Source organism: Eumetopias jubatus, unplaced genomic scaffold (assembly GCF_037043125.1).
Source record: "Eumetopias jubatus isolate StellerSeaLion01/CBP00866 unplaced genomic scaffold, mEumJub1_p1.0 scaffold_4, whole genome shotgun sequence".
NCBI lineage: Eukaryota > Metazoa > Chordata > Mammalia > Carnivora > Otariidae > Eumetopias > Eumetopias jubatus.
This window is the reverse complement of record NW_028274810.1, coordinates 136,675,961-136,702,766: the sequence shown is the minus strand read 5'-3', so window position 1 is coordinate 136,702,766 and position 26,806 is coordinate 136,675,961. Positions and strand designations below refer to the sequence as shown.

Below are 26,806 nucleotides of genomic sequence, written 5' to 3'. Positions count from 1 at the left end.
TGTCACTTGCAAAGTCCTTGCTTAAAATAGTTTTTAATGTAGGTATAATGCTGGTGATTCAAATATAAGTGAAACTTCCTGAAGCCCCACTTCTGAACCCATCACTGTGGAAATCAAAACTATACACAACCCCTCCAAAGACATTAGCTAATTCCTGGGAAACTTACATTATTCCCACCACTCCTGCGATGGGGACCCAGCATCCTTGCATATTACCTGTACCATACCATGAACAAAGCACACAACAGGACAGGCTCTTCTATGAACAGCCTCCATAAAAATCACATTCATGAGTTTAGAGGACTGCACTAAAGATTTAATGGAGGCTAGGTCCTGACGCACAGCCATGTTTCATACTTCATGGCCTTTTACCATCATTTCATTCTCTCCCATCTCCTACCCCTTTTGTTCTCTCTTCTCTTCTCAGTAGCAGTACCAAAAAAAATTAAATGCATTTTCCCCATACATGGAGATTTATTCATCATAATCTGTTGCCTTTACATCTCAATTATTCAACTTCACTCCAAATGTCTTATTACGATAATTTCCTAATAAAATTCTTTCACAGTCTGATGCCAGCTAGAATTTTACCATATTACATAACATTTTCTGTGAATTTCTTTTGTCTTTTTTAAAAAGTAAAGTTTTAGATATTTGAAGTAGTAAATCGTATCTAATTTTATATTCTGCCTTCTTCATCTCACTTGAGACCATAAGCATCTTTCCGTGTAAATAAAAGCTCTTCAAAAATCATGATGTTTAATGTCTTCATAGTATTTTTATTATATAAATGTATGCTAATGTACTTATAATTCTCCTAATCTTGAGTATTTTTTTTTAGTTTTCACTACTGTAAATAACAATTCAATGAACATCTTTATGGGTAAATGTTTGCATTTTTTATTCCTCTTCTGGAATTTTTTCCCAAAAAATGAAATTATAGAAGGTATGAGAAATATTAAGTCTCTTAACCAAATCTCTAAATTGGTTTTTCAGGATGCTTATGTAAGTTTACAATCTCTCTGGCAGTGTATGAAAATGTGCTTATTTCCCTTCATCTTTGTTATCTTGTGCGTGTTTCACTTCACCTTCTATAAAAAAGTGCTTATTTCACTTCACTCTTGTTACCTATGTAAACCTGGTTGTCAGGTTTTTAAATTTCCTAATTGGTAAGTGAAAAAAGATTCATCATTATATCTCTTTAATTACTAGGGAGGCTGAGAAAGTTTTATACAAGTTTAGCCTTTTATAAATAGTCTGTTCATGTCCTTTGCCACTTACATAATAAAAGCGAGTCTGACATCCCACCTAACCCTCCATCGGAAACAAACTCTTAATATTTCTGTTTGAATTTGTTTTGGTGGTTTTCACCGTAATCCAATAGCACGTTCAAACTGCCATTTCTCATTTTACCAAATTTAGACAATATAAATTAATTCCTGGGTGTGGGGTGATAAAAAAAGATTTGACTCACATTTTATAGCTTAGATTCCCACCAAAAACAGACCCTGAGACAAGGATTTATGTACAAGTAGTTTATTTGGGAAGGCAGTTCTGGGAAGCACAGTGAGGGAGGGAGGAAGTATAACACAGAAGAGAGAAAAGCCAATGAATAGCAGGTTAATGAGTGAATTATCTCCGTGGGCAACTGGGCTAAATGTTTCTGGGGACCCTGTAAAAAGACAACTCAAAGTTGTCTGCCTGATTGCAAACACTCATCCTTATTGTTTGAAGGTTATTTCTAAACCATCTTCTTAGCACTTATGGCCTGTCCACCTTACAGGTCAAGCCCATTCTAGCAGAGAGAAAAAGACACAGGAGGCCATCAGGCCAATCAGTGCAGGAATTGGCTCTGGTGGTCTCTGGGGTAGGCTGTAGGGATATGGGTAGTACACCAACAACCTCTGTTACACTCTTCCTCCCTAAGTGTGATATTCTTGTTTTTATTATTTTTTATTGTTCTCTTGGTTGCCTTGATAATGTAAATAGCATACTCTAGATACTTTTTTTTTAAAGATTTTATTTATTTATTTGACAGAGAGAGAGACAGCGAGAGAGGGAACACAAGCAGGGGGAGTGGGAGAGGGAGAAGCAGGCTTCCCGCTGAGCAGGGAGCCCAATGCAGGGCTCGATCCTAGGACCCTGGGATCATGACCTGAGCCAAAGGCAGATGCTTAACTACTGAGCCATCCAGGTGCCCCTAGATACTTTTAACATTCTCTCTTTTTGAATCCCACTTTGTGAGACAAGAAGATTGACACTCATGCTCTTTCTCAGCTCTTCCCTTCTATATGTCACCCTCTGCAGCTACAAATATTTACATTATTTCTGGCTATCATTGCAGGGCTTCTTTGTTGTGTCTTTAGGTTGACTCTAAAAACTGAGACCCAATACAAAACATTTCCATATTTATGATTATATAAGCAGTGCTCATTAAAGACCCAAGTAATCTGTTTGGATTGCATTTCCTCCTCTGTGTGTACAATAGCTTGACGCAATGCCACCTGAAGAGAAAATTAAGGTTAACACGCTTAACTTCGTGCCATGTATCACTTAGCATCATATTCAAACCGTGACTTCTCCAACTTTTTATTTTCCTCAGGGATTCTATTTGCAATTTTTCTCTTGGTTTATTTGTATTTAGCATACTCTGAGTTTTTTCTAAGCTCAAAAACTGGTTTTATTCTATAGAGCTCTCCCTCAGAGCCGTCTGTCCTTTTCTTCCTAACTGGATGAGGTACTAACTGCTCAAGAGCTAACTGTTTTTTAAGTCCTCATGAGTCCCTTCTCATCATTTTATTTGTTTGATCCCACTGTTTTTAGTATTTCATATTCTTGGTTTATTCTCTCATTTTATTGGACTATATCCTTAATAAGAACACTTTCAACTTTCCTAGAACTTACATACAGGAAAAATATATATATTCTGCCCTCACACTAAATTGATAATTTGTTAGATACAAATTTCTGGATTGAAAATAACTTTGTGACAGAATTTTCAATTTATTGTGCCATTATTTTCTACTCTCCAGGACAGTTGGAAAAAAAAAAAAGAATCTGATGTCAGCATGATTCCTTGTGATTTGGTTTTTTGTCTTTGAAGATTTTAAGATCATCAATTAATCTCAGTATTGTGAAAGTTCATGATACTGTCTAGGTGTGTCCTTCTACAGTTGTTTTCCTGGACAGGAGGTGGGTCCTTTTAGCCTGAAAACTTTTTTCTTTAGTTCTGGAAAATCCTATAAATGGTGAAACCCCACCGTAGGTTATCAGTTGTTGTTTAAAACAAATGGGCAGATTGCCACTGTGGATATTCTGTGATACTGAGTATCTTGCCCTCTTTCCTGAATAGGTCCCTCTCCAGTATAAAAAAATTTGAGAACTCTAGTGAGGAAATTCAGGGTATGCCAATAAATATAATATACTTCACTGTGAGCTAACAGAACTATTTGTGAGGCTACACATCTGCCCAAATTCTAAAATAAGAAAAACTTTTTTGGAAGCTCCAAAATCTTCACCAGAAGTCTTAATTATTTCTAAATAATCAGATTTGTGTTTTGTTTTTCCTTTAAAAAAAAGTTGGGGGGGGCAATTGCAGGGAGGACAACAAATGTTTTGCCTTGGAAAATGCCATCTGCTTCTCCATGAGCAGGGCAGAAGAGACTAAACCTACAGGTACAGTTGGTCCATACAGAGTCATTTAATTAATCTCTCTGATTTCAGCCTCATTCACTTTCCCACCTGATCAAATCTGAGGCCAGAACCTCCATGGGGTTCTATTTTGGTAAGCTGCTAGATTCTCACTAACCCCTCCTCGTAGTGTTATAGGTATCATTTTCTCTACCTGCTGAATCAATCCACTAATTTCTTTCTTCCAGAAATTGTTTTAAAATGTGCTTAATCTATCTTCCTATTTAAGCATAACCTTAGGTTTTTATTACTCATTTGTATGAGCATTTCACATATGAATTTATGTGTTTATATATTTTCTTATTTCAAACAGGACTTAAGATAGAGATTGCTTTCAGGATATATATACAAGGATGTGTGTGTGTGTGTGTGTGTGTGTGTGTGTGTGTGTGTGTGTGTGTGTGTGTATATATATATATAGTAATAAACCCTTTTAGGCCTAATAGATATATATGCATATGTATCTTGATAACAACAATATATAATAAAATAAAAATTAAGGCTTCAAACTATATTGATATAAAAATCTATATGTTCTAGATAACAAGCTATTAGATAGCTATAGTAGGTAGAAAAATGCCCCCCCACAGGATGTCCTACCTCCTAATCCCCAGAATCTGAATATGTTACATTACAAGGCAAAGAAATGTTGTGGTTGCAGATAGAAATAAGGTTATTAATTAACTGACTTTAAGATAGGGAGATTATTCTGTATTATCTGGGTGGATCCAATATAATCAAAAATATCCCCAAAATAGAAGGAGACACAAATATAATAGTGTCAGAGTAATGCAACTTGAGAAATTAGACCACCATTGCTGGCTTTGAAGATGGAAAAGGACCATATGCCAAGGGAAGCAGGCAGCTTCTAGAAGCTGGAAGCCAAGGAAACAAATCTTCCCATACACATTGGTTTTAGCCCAGTGAGACAAGTTTGGGACTTGTGATTTCCAGAACTGCTAAGATAAATTTGGGTTGTTTTAAGCCACCAAATTTGTGATAGTTTAGTAATTTGTTATATTAGGATACTAATCTACCAAGTTAATCTCTCTAGGATTCCTATTGTAATTAAGATTCTGGACTCCAGAATGGGCAAAAGCAGCTTAGCAGCACTATCTAGAAAATGCTATCATTTAGCACATGATTTCCATCTGGGTGAAGGTGAAAGCAGAATAATGATATTAATATATAATAGTTTTTTAATGTGGTTTTAAATATAATTCTTGGACAAAATTAAGGAGTACAATTGCAAAAGCTTCTCTTTGAATTGCTTAAAATGCATATGGCAATGTTGAATTTCCTTATTTATTAAAAGCAACATTTCCAACTCAACCCAATATATTTAGTTTTTGATGACTGTGAGTTGACTGCAGTTTCTAATTTCACATCAGTTTGAAAAGTTGGTACTACTTGCCTTCAGATCTAGGATCAATACTGGTTAACAGCAAAGTGAGAATATTTGCTAAGGGACAGATGGCTTGTATCACTCCTTTAACTCTACAATGAGTCAATTCTTATGAGTCATCATTCCAGAGTCCTACCAGGAATGCAGTAGAAACCACTAGTTAATTTCCTACAAAGAAGTTCATTCCTTTCAAAAATCTGTCATTGTATCTGATTCCACAGTGGACAGACTTGGCAAATAGGTCAACAGGCTTTCCTGCTTTGTTATAATGATTCATGGACACTGGGTAAATCAGGAAGCTTAGCCAGCTGCTATCTTTGTAAAACATGGTCTCTGGGCAAGTAAACAAATACGTTTAGCCCAGGATTCAGCACAGGTTGAAATGATCCCTTGAGAACTAAACACTCAAGGAAGTTTAAAAAAGGGAGAGGGGGAGAGCCAAAACTTGGAAAAAAGAGTCAAAAAGACTGTGCAAGAAGCATTGCTTAAGGAAGGTTGTTCAGAAACAGTTGAATAGTAGTTTTTCTTCTCATCATACTAAACTGTAATAAAACCTTTTATGCCTAATTAGGAATTATTATACAGCTGGGGTCAGCCATTTGATAGATCACTGGGAAAACCATTAAAAAGCATGCACTTGGAAGAAATTCAAAAGCAGTGCTATGGAAACCACAACTGAAATTATCTAGACCCACCCCAACAAGCATGGGGTGAAATCATGAGTTTCTAAAATCATAAACCAAATTTTTCCATTGACTTAAATATTTTTAATTACTTTCCCAAAGCCTCTGTCTCTGAAGATAATAAATACTGACAACCACAGGAAAAGTTAGCCAAGCAGTAAAATAAAAGCAATGATTGAGAAATATAATTGTGCCCAAAACTCCATCTGCTTAAAATCTGAGACTTGGGACCTATATGACAAGAAATTGCTACCACAATCATCAAGGAGTATGTGGACAAGTCACTACCTACGTATGCAAAGCAGATTTTTAAAAGTGGTTAAGAACTCCCTAGAGTCCATACTGTCTTGGTTCAAATCCAGGCTCTGACATTGTTGTATAACTAAGGCAGGTTACTTAAATTCTGTGTCCTGGTTTCCTCTTCAGTAGAAAAAATAATAGAATTGTTATGAGAAAGTTAATATGTAAAGTACTAGAACAGTGGCCGGTACATAGGAGTGCTATTTACATATCAGCTGTAATATTGTTGTTACCTTTAAGAAATAGGATTTTGAAATGCCTGTGGTTTCTATGTACTTTAAGGCAAAGATTCCAACCTGTCATTTAGATAAATGTATAAATTTAAGACAGTGTTGTTAGTCTGTTTTCTATTTCAGGATCCCAAGGGGTTTTGTTTGTTGTTTTTCAAAGAATTTCCTGTCCTTGCACAAAGTTTTCAAAGAAAAGTAAAAGGTTGGACTTTTAACACAGGATTTCCCAAATTAAAGACCATGTATTCCTTCCACAACTTGCCCCTAATCCTGAATATATGCATCTAAGCAGTCTGGTTGTAGTAGCCAGATGCTGAACCACCATATCACAGTCTACTGCTATTATTAACCTGCCAATGTCTAGCCAACTTCATTCTGCCTCCCCTCACCCCTGAGACTTTCAGAATTAAGCTTTCTGGTTTTAACTGTTAACCCTGTGAGACCCAGTTACATAGTCTACTTTACTTCCATATAGTTGCACCCACTTTGCAGCTGCCCTCAGACATAATGCTTCATTGTCACAGACTGTGTCTGTCCTTGGAGAATCTCTGGCTTCCAATCTTGTTGATTCCCTTCACTCCTAACACTGGTACCTGCAGCCATGAAAAGAACCCATCCCTGTACGTTTCAGGCATCAGGAACTCTGTTCAGGGTCCTTGTACCTTTCCCTTGCTGGTATCCCTCTACCAAACCACCTGTCCACACTGTTCTTCACCCTACTCCAATACCAAAGGGCAGGTGGAAAAGCCTGCTAGCTAAGCAGAAATTTGACTTTGATTTGTCCTTCTTTGACACCTACATGCTTTAGAAGAAATTTTCAGCATCTCTTTGGGGAGGAAAACTAGTCAGGCACTCCATCTCTCTCCATCCCAGCCCTCTAAAATTACCTGAAGGTAGTAGAACTGTGAATGCTGGCAGTAAAAGTTCTGTGAACACTGGCCTCTCAGCATGCCCTGGTGCCCTCCACAACAGCTGGTTCTCCAAGCCTAGAAGTAGCATGCTTAGCAACCTTCGTTCTCTTTCTGCAAGCTTTAGAAGCCAATTATGGGGGGGGGGGGCGGACTCATTTAACACCCAATATCATGCTGTTACAATTCTTATTTATCAGTTGTGTATTCTTTAAGACATTATAAAGCCTTTTGAGGAAATTAGCATGTATGGATAATTAGGCACTCTCTATACCTATAACCCTTACAACTCTGTGGGGAATGTATTATTTTCCCCATTTACAGAGTAGGTATTGAGGAAAATCTGACTCCCTAAATCATGCTCATTTTACTAAATGAAACTTGAAGATCTGTGTTTACATTTTGATTAATCTTGGCACTTAGCAAAGTTACATAGAAACCTAGCATATTTTCAAAGTTCATACATGCTGTAGTATGTATTAGTTCTTCATTCCTTTTTATTGACAAATAATATCCCATTGGGCTATAGCACATATTTATCTACCCATCCATTTCTTTATACTTTTGGCTATTGTGAGTAACGCTACTATGAAAATTCATGTACTAGTGTTTCTTTCTCTTGGGTACATACCCAAGCTTGGGATTAGTGGGTCCTATGGTAATTCTATGTTTAACCTTTTGAGGAACTGCCAGGCTGTTTTCCAAAGCAGCTTTCCATTTTGTTTGACATTCTTGATTTCTCAGTTGTTTTTCCTCCTATCTGATTCCAGCTGGGTTTCTGAAGTGCCAGTAACAAACCCCCAACAGAATTGATTATACCAACATTAGAGAATACACTTCATACTGTTATTACCCTGTACTTCCATTAAGAGAGCCTCCTCCTTCTCTTTTTTCCTCTAGTAAGGTATGTATTTACAGACAAAGAAAAACCCTGAATACACACATGCTATTGAGGTAAAAGACCACAGAAGAACAGTATTTCTTTGAGAGTTCTTCATTTCATAATTTCAGTGACTGGATTAATGTTGCATGTCAAACCATCTTTTTCCTGGGGTAAATACACATGGCAGGCAAGGGAGCAATATTTGTTTTAATGTCAAGAATATACTCAGTCTTCTTCAACATTCCCCTGGTACCATTTTTCCAGAAATAAGAGAAGTAAATATCTGTGTTGGATATTTTAGCAAGCATTAAAATGAATCTCAAACTTAAAAAAATTAATTATAGAAGTAGAAAAAATGTAAATGGCTTAAAAATACAATATGTTACAGGTTTTTCCCCCATTTTTAGTAGAATATCTACAGCATGGGCACATGGAAAAATGACAAAATCAGAAAATAGAGTTTCAGAATTGAAACATCTCCTAAATCTTTTATCTTCCCTCCGTGGCACCAAAGAAGTTGTTTTCTGAATTTATTTTCATAAATACACATTTTTGAGGAGGGTAGCAAAACTATTTTGAAATGGAAAAAATTACCCCTTCTAAAAGGCACTGTAATTTATTTATAAACCCCTATTTACTGCTGCTCTTGATAAAAACATAATTTACCTATCATCTATAAACTCAGGTGTAAATGTCTAACATAAAGTCTCAATGTGAAGAGCATAGTTATGCATTAAAAGAATTTTTCATCACGGAATCAGGCTTCTCTTGACCAAAAGGCTCAGGCAAAAAGATAACGACTCACGTTACCCAAACATACAAGAACAGATCTAACTTTAAGCACTGCGAGGTAGACTAGATGATATAATGAAGATCTGTTTTCTCTCTTACAGCCTCTTAGCTCCATCCCTCCATTGGGTCCATATTTTGAGAGGTTCTCACCTTACTACAGTCACAAATTTGGTTTTGTTTATATTCCTTCATTCTCACATCCAGTAGCATGTCTTTGTCCCAGAAATCACAGCAAATACTCATTGTGAATCATTAGTTCTAAATGGGTCAGGTTCCCATTTATAAACCAATCACCATAACCAGAGCAATGCAAAGTGCTGACTGGCTTAGTTTTAAGTGATGGTCCCAAGGATGGAGTCAGTAAAACACAAATATATGGTTTCAGAAAGAATTTATGGTATAGCTACCAAAATAAAGGGGAATGGAGGCTGATGCCCAAAATATATAGGAAATGTGTACTAAAATGCTTAATACAAGTTATTAATAAAAGAAATATAGTAAAAAAATGATTACACAATAGAAAAAAATTGATAAAATTCAAAATTTAATCCTTAGATAAAAATTTTAATAGCATTATGGAGTGATCATTGACATAAACTGCACATTTAAAGCATACTGTTGAATAGTTTGACTTATGTATACACTCATAAAACGATCACAGTTAAGACAATGAACACAACCATTACCTCAAAATGTTTCCTTATGCCCCTTTATAATCACCCTTCAACCCCTCCCACTCAGCAACCACTGATCTGTTTCCTATCAATATAAATTTGTTGACACTTTCTAGAATTTTATCTGAATAGTTTAGTTCACACTTTGGCTTGTTTCACTCAGCATAATTATTTTGTGATTCATCCATGTTGATTATATCAATAGCTTATTTTTTATTGTCCTGTCCATTGCATAGATATCTCCCAGTGGATGTTTTCATCTGTGATGGACATTTGGCTTGTTCTCAGGTTAACTATTACAAATAATGTGGCTATGTACAAGTCTTTGCATGGGCATATATTTTCATTTCTCTTGGGTAAGTGGAATGTTTTGATCATAAGGTAGATCTATAACATTCTAGAAATTTGCCTATTTTCCAAAGAAGTTTCTAAATTCTACCATTTCACAATTCTAATCAGCAGTGCATGAGAGTTCCAGTTTTCTAGATCCTTGCCAACACTAGGTATGGTCAGTCTTAAATTTGAAGCATTTCAATACCTTATTGTCATATCTTATGCTTTCATTTTTTGATAGCCTAATGACTAATAATGTTGAGCATCTTTTCCGTGTGCTTACTTACCACTCATTATCTCCTTTGATGTGATGTCTGTTTAATACTTTGGCTCATTTAAAGACATTTTATTCATTTGATTATTTTCTTGCTGAGTTTTGATGAGTTTGAGTTCTTTATATATATATTTTGGATACTAATCCTTTATCAGATAAATGATTTGCAAAAGTTTCTTCCAGTCTGTGGCTTGTCTTTAATTCTAAGACTGTCTTACCAAGAACATAATTTCTTGAAGTTCAGTTCATCAATTTTCTCTTCAATGGACCTTGCTTTTGCTTTTTGGTGTCCTAAACAAGAAATCTTTGCCTAGTCCCAGGTTACAAAGATTTTCTTTTAGGTTATCTTCTAGAAGTTTCAAGGTTTCTTTTCATTTCCATTTGCATGATAAATACTTTTTCATCCCTTCACTTTCAATCTGCATGTGTCTTTAGGCCTGAAATGAGTCTCTTATAGGCAGCATATAGATAGACGGGTCTTGGTTTTTAATCCATTCCATCACCCTATGTCTTTTGATTGGAGCATTTCATCCATTTACATACAAAGTGATTTTCAATAGGTAGGTACTTACTGTCATTTTGTTATTTTACTATTGTTTTGTACTTCTTCTGTTTCATCTCTTGCTCCCCTCTCTCACAGTTTGTTGGCTTTCTTTAGTGATCTACTTGGATTCCTTTCTGTTTATTTTTTGCATATCTATTACTGGTTTTTGATTTGTGGTTACCATTATGTTTATATATAACATCTTATGCACATAACGGTCTATATTAAGTTGATGGTCACTTAAGTTTAAGCCATTCTAAAAGCACTAAATTTTTACTCTTCTCACCAACCCCCCACCTTCAGTATATGGTGTTATACTCTACATCCTTTTATTTTGTGAATCACTTGACATTTTTATAGATATAATTAATTTTACTGCTTTTGTGCTTCCTAATTTTCTTTCTCCTGCTTATGGTCTTTCCTTTCCACTCAGAGTCCCATTTAAATTTTTCTTGTAAGACTGCTTTACTGGTGATGAATTACTTCAACTTCTGTCTGTCTGAGAAACCTCTCCTATTTTGAATGATAGCCTTGCTGGATAGAGTATTCTTGGTTGCAGTTTTTTCTTTCAGCACTTGGAATATATCATGCCACTCTCTTCTGGTCTGCAAAGTTTCTGCTGAAAAATCAGCTGGTAGCCTTAGGGGGTTTCCCTTGTATATAACTGTTCTTGCTGCTTTTAAAATTCTCTCTTTATCACTACTTTTTGCCATTTTTAATTACTATGTGTCTTGGTATGGACCTCCTTCAGTTGATTTTGTTGGGGGCTTTTTGTGCCTTCAGGATCTGGATTTCTGTTTCCTTCCCCCAATTCGGGAAATTTTCAGCTAGTACTTCTTCAAATAAATTTTCTACCCCTCTTTTCTCTTTCTTCTGCTTCTAGAATCTCTATATGGCTAAAGTTATTAAACTTAATGATGTCACTGAATTCCCTTAATATATTTTCATTTTTTTATTCTTGTTTTCTCTCTCCTATTCAGCTTGATAGCTATTACTCTGTTCTCCAGGTTGCTGATCTTTCTGCTTCCTCTAGTATTCAATGAGTTCTTCATCTCTAATTGGTTCTTTATTTTCTATCTCCTTGTTGAGGGTCTCACTGAGGTCCTCCACTCTTTTTCCCAGTCCAGTGAATATCTGTAACCATTACTTTAAATTCTCTATCAGTTATATTACTTATATCCATTTCATTTAGCTCTCTTGCTGATTTTTTTTTCCTATTCCTTCATTTGGGACATATTCCTCTAATTTTGTCTTACTTTGTGTCTGTTTCTGTGTTAGAAAAGTCATCTATGTCTCCCGCTCTTGAAAGTAGTGGCCTTATAAAGAAGAGGTCCTGGAGTGCCCTATAGTGCAATTGCTCCTGTTCACCAGAACCTGGAAGCTCAGGGGTTTCTCCTGTGTGTTGAATGCACCCTACTATTGTGGCTGAGCTTCATTTGCTTTCAGTCCAGTCATCTGCAATGGTTCTCTTTGCCTTTTGTGGCAGGGTTTGGTCCCTGTGTTAGGGGTCCAGTCTGGGGCTGCCTTGGGCTTGAGTTGGGTCAGACCAGGTGTTTGCCAGAGCTGCAGTAGCACAACTGTAGGGAACTTCCCTGTGTTGTCCCAAGAAGTTTTCATTGTTGGGTGAGGCCTGCAGTCAGACCAGATGTCTGCCCTTACCCTACTGCTGGGACTGCTGTGTGTGGTGGATTTCCTCCCCCTCTCCCTGGGCAGGAGTCACTTAGGGGTGGTGCTGACCCAAAACGGCTGCTTGCACACTGCCATGTTTGTGGCACCTGTTTGGTGTGTTGCAAATAGGTTACAGGTTTCCCAGATACTTAATTCCTTGGTCCTTGGATGGCCAAGGTCACTTCTGGCCAAGAGCAGCCCTGGTGTGCCATAAGTATAATTTTCTGTGTGTCATGAAGTGGGGGGTGGGGGAAGGGTTAGAAGTCTATATTGGTTGGACATAGTATAGGTACATGTGATAGATTTCAAAAATGGTTCCAATTCTTCACCCTCCCCATAACCATGTCCTCTGCCATGGAACTTTGCAGGGCACTCTATTCTAACTCTGGGAAAAGCTATATGATTTGCTTTGGCCAATATGATATGAGAAAATGTGACACAAATGGAGTCTTGAAAAATGGTTGTGCAATTGATCTTGCCCTGTCACATTCTGACACATAGCCATAATACATGCCTGGGTTAGTCTGCTGCTGGAAAAGACAGATGGAACAGAATCTCAAGATGGATGTGGCTGGTAATGGATGAATACAAGTTACCTCTCTTGAACATGGCTTACCTGCTTTTAAACCCAAAATACTTCTTCAAAGCAAAGACAAGGGGTTGGCTCTTTTTATTTCCTTCCCATGGCAGAAACTTAGGAACCAGGGAAACACACAATCTTAATTTTCTTATTTCCTCTGAGGCACTAAGGGGGTATTTCCCGCCTTAATATATACATTAAACATTAGAAAAATACATTTTTTATTAACAAGAGTTTTCACAGCTGTATCTCTTCTCTTGGAAAAGACACAAATCCTATTGTAAACTGCCCATGTGTTATAATTTAACTGCATCTTTCTCTTATGAGAAAGAGGGAAAATATTACTTACATAATGAGTGTCAGGGAGTTTTCGGGCCCATAAAGAGGGATTTAACTTAAAGCCTTTTATAAACACTGATAATACATATACTATTCTAATATAAAAACACTACAATTTAGTTATTCCCCTAATGACGGACATTCAGATTCCTCCAAACTTTTATTATAAACATCACTACAATGTATATTCTTATATATATTGCTCTGTGCACATGCTGAGTGTTTTCTACTATTTCTGGAATTCTAGAAAATGCACTGTTTATATGTATTCAAATAATATTTAATCCTTTGGTACCAACTGACACTCCCATCAACAGTATAGGCGAGTTTCCATTTTCCATACCTTGGCCAATATGAAATGTTATAAAACTTTACATTTTTTGCCAATTTCCCTGATTACCTGGGAGACAGCATCTTTTATAAAAGTATTGGCCATCTTTATTTATTTTTCTATTACTTGACTGTTAATATCTTTTGTTTCCTTCTCTTCTGTATAATTTCTTTGCTTTTTATTATGAAATAATCTTTTGACATTCTAGATTTTAACCCTCATCTATTATGCACTGACAAATATCTTCTCTCAGCCTGTTGTTTTTACAACTATTAATAGAATCAGGTCATAAAGAAATTTTACATTTTGTAATAAATCTATTAATCTTTTATATTCTTGCTTTCTGGGTCTTCAGAAGCCCTCTCAATCTTGATTATACACATTTTCGTCTAGTAAGTAAATAAAAAATGTCTCTACTGATCCAATTATACCATCTCATTTAATTACCACTTCATAAATATCTTGATATCTGATTGGTTACCTTTTATCTTGGCTGTTTTTGCTCATTAAAATGGTATATGAAATAAACAATTTTCCAGGTAAATGCAAGCCTAAAAAATCCAAGGAAATAGTAAGAAACTAAAATTCATGACACAAAATATTTAATGTATTAAGCAGGGTTTTTTTTTTTTTTAATGTAGAAGTTCAAGAAGAACTACAAGGATAAATCATAATTTGTGTGTGATAGATTTACATTAATGGCTCCTAAGAATTGTACCTCCTGTTATCTGTGTTCTGTGCAGTCTCCTCTCACTCTGACTTTAAACTTGGCCATGTGACTTGCTTTGTTCAATGCAAGAAGAGCAAAATGATGCAAACACAGGCTTGACAAGCTCTTGTATACCAAGGCTTGCCCTCTTGCAAGGTTTTCTCTATCACAGGAATAAGACGAGTCTAGCCTGCTGGAGAATGAGATGCCATGTAGAAAGAAGAGAAATGGCCCAATCAGTGAATCACAGATTTTCAAATGTCCTTGTTTTAAATCACTGAGTTTTGAGGTGGTCTGTTGTATAGCAATACATAAAAGCTACACTTTGTGGAATCTTATCATCTCTCTATGTGGAAGAACAAACGGATAAAAATTAAATGGAAAAGATTAAATAATTTGAAAAGAAATCTTAGTCTTTCAGCAAACTGTAAGAATACTGGACCTGTTGTACTTCTGTTGTATTCCCCCTCTACCTCATCTATTTTGTCCACTTAAGTATTTACAAGAATCAACAGTTTATCTGTTATCCAAAAATTCTATAGGTACAGAATGAGGAAACTATATCAATGAACAAAGAGTACATGATAAATATTTTTATTTTTAAACACTGAATTGTACATCTTTCATATAAAAGATGAAATTCCAGCCTGTCTTTTAAAAATAATTATACTTACTAGTACTTTTACATTTTTTTAATAGAAGCCAATTTCCTCTAAATTTTCAGCTTCCTTCCATAACTTTTACAGAATCATAATCTCTTGAATATATTTCCAATATCCTTTAAAAAATAAAAAATTCATACAAGATAATTTTATTAACATAGTAAAACTTAACAGGTTACAGTATAACTACCAACCTTCTGGCTATCACTGAATCCTTTTCCACTACAGAAAAGCCAACACGTTGGAGTAATCAATTCTCTGTATTTACTTTTATTAAAAAGAGATTTTTGGTAGTGAGAACAAATAATCTCTCATTTGTTGCTTGAAAGCCTAAAATAGGATCATTGGTTTCCAGGCTTGCTACTTGCTGCTTAGCAACCTGTCCTACTTGCCTGCCTTCCTTTCTGTTGTAAAGTACAGTGGACACGGGAGTAGGCTGACGGTAGATGAATACTCGACGAAGGCATTCGCACAGGGCTGCATAGGAGTAATTGGGAGCACAGGCAAAAAATTTTTTGTCTCTCTTTGATGCTTGGACGTAGCCTGACAAGAAATAAGAGACAAATAAAAACCCCGTATTTTAAAAAGAAGAAAAATGTGATTAAACATTTAATATTTTATAGTTTTTATTACAAATTAAAATGCCTCAGTAAAATATACACCATAAGTATTCAACAGTGGTTGAATTCTGAACCATTAATGATTAGCCATAACCAGTTTCTCCCAACTGGTGCAAAAATAGCTTTAATTCCTAAGGAACAAAATAGGTAGGGTTTTATCTCTTTAAGAAAAACAAAACATGGTTCCTTATTATTTCCATGAACAATTAAAACACTAAAAATCTAAAATTAGTAAAACTGAAAACATGTCGAACTATCTTTAAATGCCAATTTAATAATCAGTTAAGCATCAGACTCCTGATTTCAGCTGAGGTCATGATCTCAGCATTGTGGGATCAAGCTGAGTGACTGGCTCTGAGCTGGGTGTGGAGCCTGCTTGAGATTCTCTCCCCCCTTTCCCTCTGCCCCTCCCCCTGCTTGTGCTTGCTCGCACGCATGCTCTCTCTAATAAATCTTCAAAAAAAAAAAATTAGGCTCATCAATTACAGATGTAGCATTACAGAATCTTTTTTATCAAATAAATGAGAAAAAATTATAGAATACCACTGTAGAGTTATTTCAGGAGTGTGTCCATAATATAGGCCCCAAGTCTGAAAATGTTAATATGACAATGCATTCTCATTATTTCTGTAATGTTAGTGGTGTTTTTATACACCAATACCAACAATGTAATAGGATTTTGTTGTACTTCAGCTTCCAGAAGTAGAACATTGAGATCACTACAAGCTGGAATGAAAATTCAAGTGTCTAATTTTAAAAACTCAATTAGGACATCCCCTGAAAACTAATTAAACTTTGAAAAATTCTTGTCTTTTAAAAAATCTTTACAGGTTAAAAGGGCATTTATGTTCTGAAATATAAATTAGGATTTTCAGATTGGACATGGTTACAAATGTCATAACATGTAAGAGAAAAAATAGGACACTAATTTAAATTGAGATCTTACCAAATAATGAGCAAAGGAAGGACTGAGCACAGGAAGGCCACTACTTTTTTTTTTAAGATTTTATTTATTTGAGAGAGAGAGCGTGTCGTGCAAGTGGGGGAAGGGGCAGAGCAAAAGGGAGAATCTCAAGCAGACTCTGCGCTGAGCCCCACATGGGGCTCGATCCCATGACTCTGAGATCATGACTTGAGCTGAAATCGAGTTGGACACTTAACCAACTGAGCCACCCAGGTGCATTTCAATACTGGTTTTCAATATTAAGCAGTTTGAGGAGGAAAAAGTGAAGGGGATGGAGGTAGATACCTATTTGAGTATTTTAGAATTAGCTCTCCAGGCTAACCTTGAGAAAATTAATAATGTATATAATATCTCAAGACTAAATATCTAACACAATGTTGAGTTAACTTAAATTCAAGTGTAGTAGAATTTGTCTATGATAACGGATTTAGGGATACAAATGAAGAATCTGAGCATATAAAAATTATGATAGCACTTTCTTTACTGAAAAAAGATTCAGAATTGTGAATTCTAGTACAGAGGCTAGAAATTGTGTTTAAATTTTTCAACAAAACTTTGTATTCCACATCAGAAAAATCCCATTTGGTGTCTGAATTAACCAATTTAAGCTGCCTATATTATTAACTATAAAGGATAACTGACAAATGTCTATAATTAAGGTTGTATTCAGAATGTATGATTTTACTTCCTGTTGTCAGTTTAAAATCACTCAATAAAGCAGTAACTGTGCCCAATCTACATAGAAAACTTCTCCCACACAATATTATTTAGACATAAAATCAATTATTGCATAAGTCTACAATTATGTAGATTAATATTTTGAGACATAATTTTAAAACCATTTTCCCTTTTATCCTACAGAATAAATTTGATTTCTGCTTAGCACCATTTCCCTGTTTTCATTACAATGGCTCTTTTGCACAGAAGTTCCATGAAAGATGTCTCCTCATATGCATTATCTTAGAGCAATTTTATCATGTTTTTAAAGATTACTCTAAAGAAACCTGAATACAAGTTCCATGTAGGGTATTATGAAACCCACTGTTCATGTTCTAATTCAGTATAGTTTACTTGGAATAAACAAATGACTGATTAAAATGATTCAAGGGGTTAGATAACCACTTTGATTTCTAGTCTGTGTTGACCTTCTGTACAAGCATAAAAACAGATTAATTCTACTGTTCCAAAGGTACTAACGTTTATCAGCTATGGTAAAAGCAACCAAATTATAGTACAAATCAATCCAAATATAATTAGGACAGCTCAAATTAAAAAAAAAAAAAATGACCATAATTTTTGACATAATGGAAAATGCTTGCAAAGAGTTTGCTTTATACCTAAAGCATTGAAAGTTGCAATATGTTCCCACATATCATCTTGTTTGCTGGAGTGTGGTTGCCAGAGTAGGGCATCAACATCATGGCGCAAACAGAAGCAGGGCATTTCTTTAGGATCCACTATGACAGAGAAAAGGTACTGGTTGCTTCCAAGATTCACCTAAAATAAAAAGTGACAAAGAATAATTAACAAATAACCATGATGCCAATAACTGATACACAGTACTATGTCAGCAGCTTTTCTAAACTTTCTAAATGCATAATCTGATTACCTCTTCAGAAATGCGCCTGGGAGAAATGTGTTAGTGCCATGTCTATTTTATAGTTGAGGAAAATGGTACACAGGGCCTTTAAGTTACTTGCCCAGGGGCAGCCTGGTAATAGTGGAGCTGAGATTTGAACCCAGAATCTATGTTCTTTTCTTTTTTTAAGATTTTATCCATTTATTTGACAGAGAGAGCACACCCACAGGAGCGGCAGAGGGAGCAGGAGAAGCAGGCTCCCTGTGGGAGCCTGACGCAGGGTTCAGTCCCAGGACCCTGGGATCATGACCTAAGCCAAAGGCAGACACTTAACCGACTGAGCCACCCAGGTGCCCCTGGAATCTATGTTCTTAACCACTATACTATACTGACTCTCAACTATTAGTAACTTAGTTTAAAACATGATATAAAGCATTAATTTATAGACACAATATTTTTTAAACCATAGAATACAAATATGAAGTTTACAAATGGTTAACTTCTAATAGTTACCAAGAACAATTATAGCTACTAGGATTTATGAGCATGTGTTTATATGCCAGGCATGTTATAAATATTAATCTCAACCTATAAGGCTATTATTACTTTCATTTAACAGATAAAAGAACATACTTGGAAAGTTTGAGAACTTGTTTTAGGCTACAAAGAAAAACCACAATGCTGGGATTCAAGTTCAAATCTGTCTTTACAAATTGACTCTGATGTACTATTTAATTATAGTATCAGTGTTAAGAATGTTTATTATGTTAATTTTTATTGCAATACTGATGACTAAAGGAATTCATTTTAATACAAAACCATCAGGCTGAGACTCATATTTGGATTCTACTTACAAGAATACTTCTTTTAATGAAAATAAGTTGAAATGATATTCTTTATAGAAATATTATTAGAGTTAAAAATGTCTAAATACCATACCAACAAAATCACATCAAATTCGGAGAAAACATAAAATATGCATAGTACTTGATAAATACTGAATTGCTCTCTTGAGTTTCAGGGTTAAAATGAGAGGTAGAGACTTGACCTGTATTCAATAGGGAAAACTGTGAAGTGGCTCTCCAGCAAGAGGGTTTGTTGGTACAGCGGTGCCAGCAGAGGCTCCTGGTCACAGGAGAATCCTGTGACAGAGCAACCCAATTTCTGTTGCCCCAGCAATGCCTGGGGATAGGGCTTTTGTTTGTTCTCTACAGAGGGGAGAGAGGCTGGCAGACAGTGTTCATAGATTATACCTGTGTATATGTATACATACTTACAAGGATGTTTACTGCAGCTTTGTTTATATAACAGTGAAACACTTAAAACTGGTACATTTATTCTTGAAAAAAAAAAAAGGGCCCCTTATTCTGACTTAGATGTTCCTTCTCTTCCACTCTCACTTTATATGTATCTCCATTACAGTGGAATCAAAGTACTATTAATTACAAAAACAGCAATTTCACATGGTTTCGTTTTGCTCCGGCTAATCACTGGCTAAGTGAGGTTCATTTTCAAAACCACCAACTGCCTGGCCTTTTATAGTAAGTTTGATGGATCCAACACTGCTTCAAGCTCTCTTCTCTGCATGTCCTTCTAATATTCTCATTTATTTATTTACCAAGGGCTTTCACAGAAGAAAAAAATAGTTGAAATACAAATAGGGGTTATTTTCATAAAAATGCATTTACTTTTAACCAACTGAGCCACCCAGGCGCCCCTTTTTTTTAAAGATTTTATTTATTTATTTGAGAGAGAGAGAGAATGAGAGATAGAAAGCACGATAGGGAAGAGGGTCAGAGGGAGAAGCAGACTCCCTGCTGAGCAGGAAGTCCAATGCGGGACTCGATCCCGGGACTCCAGGATCATGACCTGAGCCGAAGGCAGTCGCTTAACCAACTGAGCCACCCAAAAATGCATTTACTTTTATGAGCCAAGTGCCTTAAGAATGTATTGGGTATTAACAATGAAAATGATGTACCTCTGATCCTCGCATATACGAATGGACAACACTAAGAGAACAGAGGACCCTGAATCATCAAGTAATAAGGCTAACCACTGAGGGAGATCAGTCATGAAATAAGGGGATGGGGGTGTAGGTCTCTTGCTATGTGCTCCTTTTTCCAACTTAGATGTTCCTTTTCTTCCACTCCCACTTTATACATAGCTCCATTACAGTGAAGTCCAAGTACTCCTAATTACAGAAACCGCAATCTCACATGGTTTGCTTTTGCCATATCTTTCATACTGCACTCTGCCTGGACTCTTGCCCTTTCTTGCCTGATGGATTCCTTCTCAACCTCCAAGATTCCATTCAACATCAGTTGCTCTGAAAACTTCCTCTATTCCCATGGTTATATGAGCTGCTTGAACTCTTGAGAACCCTCAGCATCAAGTCTATCATTCCAAACGAATTTTCATATTTGTGTGAGATTCTTAATATGCATGTATACCATCCATGGTACGCTGACTAATGTACCCCCCCCCAATGTCCACATCTTAATCCCATGGAACCTATTAATATGTTACCTTTCAAGGCGAAAGGGGCTTTGTAGATATGACTAAGTTAAGGATCTTGAACTGGAAAGCTAATCCTGGATTACCTGGATGGGCCCAATGTATTAACAAGGTTTTTTTTTTTTTTTAGATTTTATTTATTTATTTGTCAGAAAGAGAGCAGGCACAAGCAGGGGGAGAAGGAGAAGAAGGAGAAGCAGACTCCCCGCTGAGCAAGAAGCCCAGTGTGAGGCCTGATCCCAGACCCTGGGATTATGACCTGAGCAGAAGGCAGACGCTTAATCGACTGAGCCACCCAGGGGACCCTGAGTTATAATCTTTTTGATGGTGGAGGGTCTTGCCTTGATGTGAATGACCGCTGAGTCATCAGGGTGGTTATTGCTGAGGATAGGGGTGGCTGTGGCAATTTCTTAGAATAAAACAACATGGAGTTTTCTGCATTGATTGAGTCTTCCTTTCATGAATGACTTTTCTATAGTATGTGATTCTGTCTGAAACATTTTACCCATAGCAGAGCTTCTTTGAAAATTGAGAGTCAGTCCTTTCAAACCCTGCCTCTGCTTTATCAACTAAGTTCATGTAATATTCTAAATCTTCTGTTGTCAATTTCAATAATCTTCATAGCATCTTCACCAGGAGTAGATTCCAATTCAAGAAACCACTTTCTTTGTTCATCTCGTAAGAAGCAACTGTTCACAGTTCAAGTTTTATCATGAGATTGCAGGAATTCAATCACATCTTCAGACTCTCCTAATTCTAGTTCTCTTGCTATTTCCATATCTGCAGTTATTTCTCCACTGAAGTCTTGAACCCCTCAAAATCATCAACAACTTCCAAACTCCTATTAATATTGGTATTTGGACCTCTTCCCAAGAATCAAGAATGTTCTCACTGGTACCTTAAATGGCAAATTTTTCCAGAAGGTTTTCAACTGATTTTGCCCAGATCCATCAGAGGAATCACAATCTATGGCGGCTATAGCCTTATAAAATGTGTTTCTTAAATAAGACTTAAAAGTTGAAATTATTGCTTGATCCATGAACTGCAGAATGGATGTTGTATTACCAGGCATGAAAACATTAATCTCATTGTACATCTCCATCAGAGCTCTTGGATGATGAGATGCATTGTCAATGAACAGTAATATTTTGAAAGGAATCCTTTTGCTAAGCAGCAGGTCTTAATAGTGGGCTTCAAATATTTAGTAAAGCATGTTGTTAAAAAAAAATGCTGTCAACCAGCTTTGTTGTTCCATTTATATAGCAAAAGCAGGCAGATTTAGCATAATTTTATTTTTAAGATTTTATTTATTGGGCGCCTGGGTAGCTCAGTTGGTTAAGCGACTGCCTTCAGCTCAGGTCATGATCCTGGAGTCCCTGGATCAAGTCCTGTGTCAGGCTCCCTGCTCAGTAGGGGGTCTGCTTCTCCCTCTGACCCTCCCCCCTCTCATGTGCTCGCTCTCTCTCTTAAATAAATAAAATCTTAAAAAAAAAAAAGATTTTATTTATTTATTTGACAGAGAGAGACACAATCAGAGAGGGAATGCAAGCAGGGGGAGTGGGAGAGGGAGAAGCAGGCTTCCCGCCAACCAGGGAGTGTGGGGCTCCATCCCAGGACCCTGGGATCATGACCTGAGCCAAAGGCAGATGCTTAACGACTGAGCCATCCAGGCGCCCCTAGTATAATTTTTAAGGGCTCTAGGATTTTCAGAATGGTAAATGAGCACTGGCTTCAACTTAAAAACACCAGTTGAATTCACCCCCAACAAAACAGTCAAGCCTGTCCTTTGCAGCTTTGAAACCAGGAACTGACTTTTCCTTTCCAGCTATGAAAAGTCCTAGGTGGCATCTTCTTCCAATATAAAGCTGTTTTGTCTACATTGAAAATCTGTTGCTTAGTGTAGCCACCATCATTAATGATCTTAGCTAGACTTTCTGGATAACTTGCTGTGCCTCACCTTGCACTTTCATGTTTTGGAGATGGCTTCTTTCCTTAAACCTCATGAACCAAGCTCTGCTACCTTCAAACTTTTCTTCCACAGCTCTTAAGAGAGTTGGGGTCTTGCCCTGGGTTCGTCTTTGGCTTCAGAGAATGTTGTGCTTGGTTTTATCTTCTATCCAGACCACTAAAACTTTCTCTGTATCAACTAAGGCTGTTTTGCTTTCTTATCACTGGTGTGTTCACTGGAGTAGCACTTTTAATTTCTTTCAAGAACTTTTCTGGAGCACCTGGGTGGCTCAGTCATTAAGCGTCTGCCTTTGGCTCAGGTCATGATCCCAGGGTCCAGGGATGGAGCCCCGCATTGGGCTCCCTGCTCTGCGGGAAGCCTGCTTCTCCCTCTCCCTCTGCCCCTGCTTGTGTTCCCTCGCTCGCTGTGTCTCTCTCTGTCAAATAAATAAATACAATCTTAAAAAAAAAAAAAAAAGAACTTTTCCTTTGCATTCACAATATGGCTAACCATTTCGGGCAAGAAGCCTAGCTTTTGATTTTAAAATGACAGACATGTGACGTTTCCTTTCACTTTAATGCTTAGAAGCCACTGTAGGGTTATTAATTGGACTAATTTCAATATTGATGTGTCTTAGGGAATAGGGAGGGTTGGAGAGGGAGAGAAGGGAATGGCAAGGTTGGTCAAGCAGTCAGAATACATACATTTATGGATTAAGTTTGCCATCTTATATGAGCAAGGTTTGTGGCACCCCAAAACAATTACAATAGTTAACATTAAAGATCACTGATCATAGATGACTGTAACAAATACAATTTTTCAAACTTTTTTTATTATTATAAGAATTACCAAAATGTGGCAAGGAGACACAGTGAGCAAATGCTGTTGGAAAAATGGCTCACTAGACTTGCTCAGCACAGGGTTGCCAGAAACCTTTAATTGTGAAAAACCAAACCAAACCAAACCAAACCAAAACCAAAACAACAAATGAAAACACTGCATCTATGAAGCACAATAAAAGGAGGTATGCCTGAACTTTATGCCATACTCAAATAGTACCTTCTCTTCTGAGTTTTCTCCAACGTTAAAAGAAATAAGGCAACGATAGTTCATACCTTTCCTATAAAACTTATCTCATTTCCTTTATATGCTCTAGGACTATGACTCTAGGTGGGCTACTTAGCCCCTATTTCATTCTCCTGTAAATATATGATAATAATAGTACTTATTTCACAATTGTTATAATCAGTAAAATATATTTCAAGCACCTGCATAGTGCTTGGCACTTAGAAAGACCTTAGTTAACCAAATATTCTTTACTGCCATTCTAGGCATCTTCTATAGATTCTTCCTTAAATATTACTGGCATTCCAAATTAAACAAAGGAGATGAACAACATTAATGGGGAAAGCATAGCAACTTAGCAATGATCTTCATGGAATCATATAGCACTTAATTTTATGCCTAAGAAATGTGTAAATAGCTATTAAAAAGAAAACCCTTACTCTGTGTTAATCAGCATATTTCATTTAGACAAATTTCTAAACTCTTGCACCATTTCAAAACTAAGAAACGCAAAATTCATTATTCTGCTTGTCATTTTATTGTCAAATAAATTCTATTTTATCTACAGTTCCACCTGTATGCCCATCAGTTTTAATTTTATACCTTCCTATAATGCATAAGTTTCAGTAGTTTGCAGATCTGCCCAGAAAAAAGTGAACAAATTATTCTTGAAATAAGATTTGGATGCTTTAAATATACTCTCAAAACCAAGTCAATCAGAGAAAGACATGTATCATATGACCTCACTGATAGGAGGAATTCTTAATCTCAGGAAACAAACTGAGAGTTGCTGGAGTGGCGGGGGGTGGGAGGGATTGGGTGGCTGGGTGATAGACACTGGGGGGGGTATGTGCTATGGTAAGCGCTGTGAATTGTACAAGACTGCTGAATCACAGATCTGTACTTCTGAAACAAATAATGCAATATATGTTAAGATAAAAAAGATAGCAGGAGGGGAAGAATGAAGGGGAGTAAGTCGGAGGGGGAGACAAACCATTAGAGACAATGGACTCTGAAAAACAAACTGAGGGTTCTAGAGGGGAGGGGGGTGGGGGGATGGGTTAGCCTGGTGATGGGTATTAAAGAGGGCACATTCTGCGTGAAGCACTGGGTGTTATGCACAAACAATGAATCATGGAACACTACATCAAAAACTAATGATGTATGGTGATTAACATAACAATAAAAAACAAGTTTCTGGAAGTTTAAATAAAACAAATTAACTAGTCTGATGACACTAACTGCAAATAATTTAATGTGAGAAAAAACATATGGTTTAATGAGGTAAACAATTTAGAATTCTTCTATGTGTAGTAAGAGACTGTGTAATATTCATTTTACCTAATAAATTCCAGCCTTCCTTGTCTTCATTTTAAATCAAGTATTCTACACAGCTAAATAAACAAGATTATGTCTTGTTTTATTTATATTTATATAATAAATATATAGCTTCAATTCCTAGTTTGCCAAGCATTTTTATCATAAATGGCATAAATGTGGCTAAAATATTTTTAGTCTGTTGATAATGCTGAATTTCACTGATATTTGAATGCTGAATCAGCCTGGAATTCCCAAGATAAACTATAATTGGTCATGATGTATTATCATTTTACTTATTACTGGATTTCATTTACTAATATTTTACTGAGAACTTTTACAACATTTTATTCATGACAATATTGGCTTCCCCTTTTTCATACGTTTCTTTTTTTTGTCATATCTTTGGCTATCAGAGTACTGTGGCCTCCTAAAGTAAGTTTAGAGGTATTCCTTTTATTTCCTGGAACAGTTTGTAGATGAATGATACTGTTTCTTTGTTTGGTAAAACACCAGTGAAGCAACCTACGTCTGGAGATTTGTTAGAAGGTTTTTAACGATAAATTCAATCTTGTTAACAGATAAAGGACTACTAAGGTTATCTATTTCTTCTTGAGTGAACTGTGCTTGTCTTTTAAGGAATTTGCTGCACTTAAATTGTCAAATATATGAAAAGAGAGTTGCTCATAATATTCCATTACTACACCTTAGTGTCTTTGGACCTTTATGCACCTTTTTATTCCCAATATTGGTAATTTGTGTCTTCTTTTTCCTTGGTTATTCTGGCTAGAGACTTACCAAGTTTGATCTTTTCAAAGGATGAGCTTTTGGTTTCATTGCTTTTATTATTTTCCACTGATTTCTGCTCTTACCTTTATTAAGTTCCTTTCTCCTCTTTGCTTTAGATTTGGTTTGCTCTTTTCCTAAATTTAAGGTGCAAGCTTAAACTATTAAGTTGATACATTTTTCTTATATAACCTGTAATGCTATAAAAATTCCCTCTAAGCATTGCTTTAGGGGCATCCTACATGTACTATGCTTCATTTTCATTCAATACAAAATTTCTTAACTTCCTTTGTGAGGTCCACTATGGCTCATGGATTATTTAGAAATGTGTTTTTTAATTTCCAAATTATTTGCGGGTTTTCCAGATTTTTCTGTTTTACTTATATCTAATTTAATTGTTATGGTCAGAAAACATTCCATTTGTGATTATTTTTAAAAAATTGTTGAGGATTATTTTATGGGCCAGAATATGGTCTATTTTGGTGACTATTCTGTCTCTTCTGGGCTTCCAATCAGATGTAAATGCTCCTAAATGCTGTTTTTTGTTTTTAATCCCTACCCCACCCCCCACTTTGGTTTAGGTTCTAATTTTTAATAACCTATTTTCAAGGTCGCTAATTCTTTTTCCACAGATGTACTGAATATACTGATGAGTTTGTTAAGGCATTCTTGTTGCTGTGATTTTTTTTTCTAGAATATTCATTTTATTCTCTTACAGTCTCTCTCTGCTATAATTCTGCATTTATTTATGTATGTATGTAATTCATCTTTTCTACTAAACTCTTTAACATCACACAGTTATTTTAAGTTCCTTGTCTGGTAGTTCCAAAATACATAACATTTGAGTCTGGTTACCTGGTCTGCTTTGTCTCTTGACAGTGGGATGTTTTTCTTTCTTCTTTTTGTGTGCCTTGTATTATTGTTTTTTTTTTTTTTTTGCCTTGTAATTTTTGATTAAATACAGGATGTGAGAAACATCCTTCAACTTCCCCTAGTGTTAAGTTATTT

At 36.1% G+C, this 26,806-nt stretch overlaps 1 protein-coding gene across 1 annotated transcript in view; it reads right to left on the bottom strand.

The window, feature by feature from the left end:
- Positions 1 to 14,921: 14,921 nt before the first annotated feature.
- The window catches only part of NUDCD1 (NudC domain containing 1), a 75,811-nt gene continuing 63,926 nt past the window's right edge, over positions 14,922 to 26,806 (bottom strand). Inside the window, exons 9-10 of the mRNA XM_028122504.2 lie at positions 17,927 to 18,086; positions 14,922 to 15,548 (exon numbers count right to left, since the gene is read on the bottom strand). Coding sequence (XP_027978305.2) covers positions 15,256 to 15,548; positions 17,927 to 18,086 — 453 coding nt within the window. The 3' untranslated portion in view covers positions 14,922 to 15,255. The remainder of the gene's footprint in view (positions 15,549 to 17,926; positions 18,087 to 26,806) is intronic.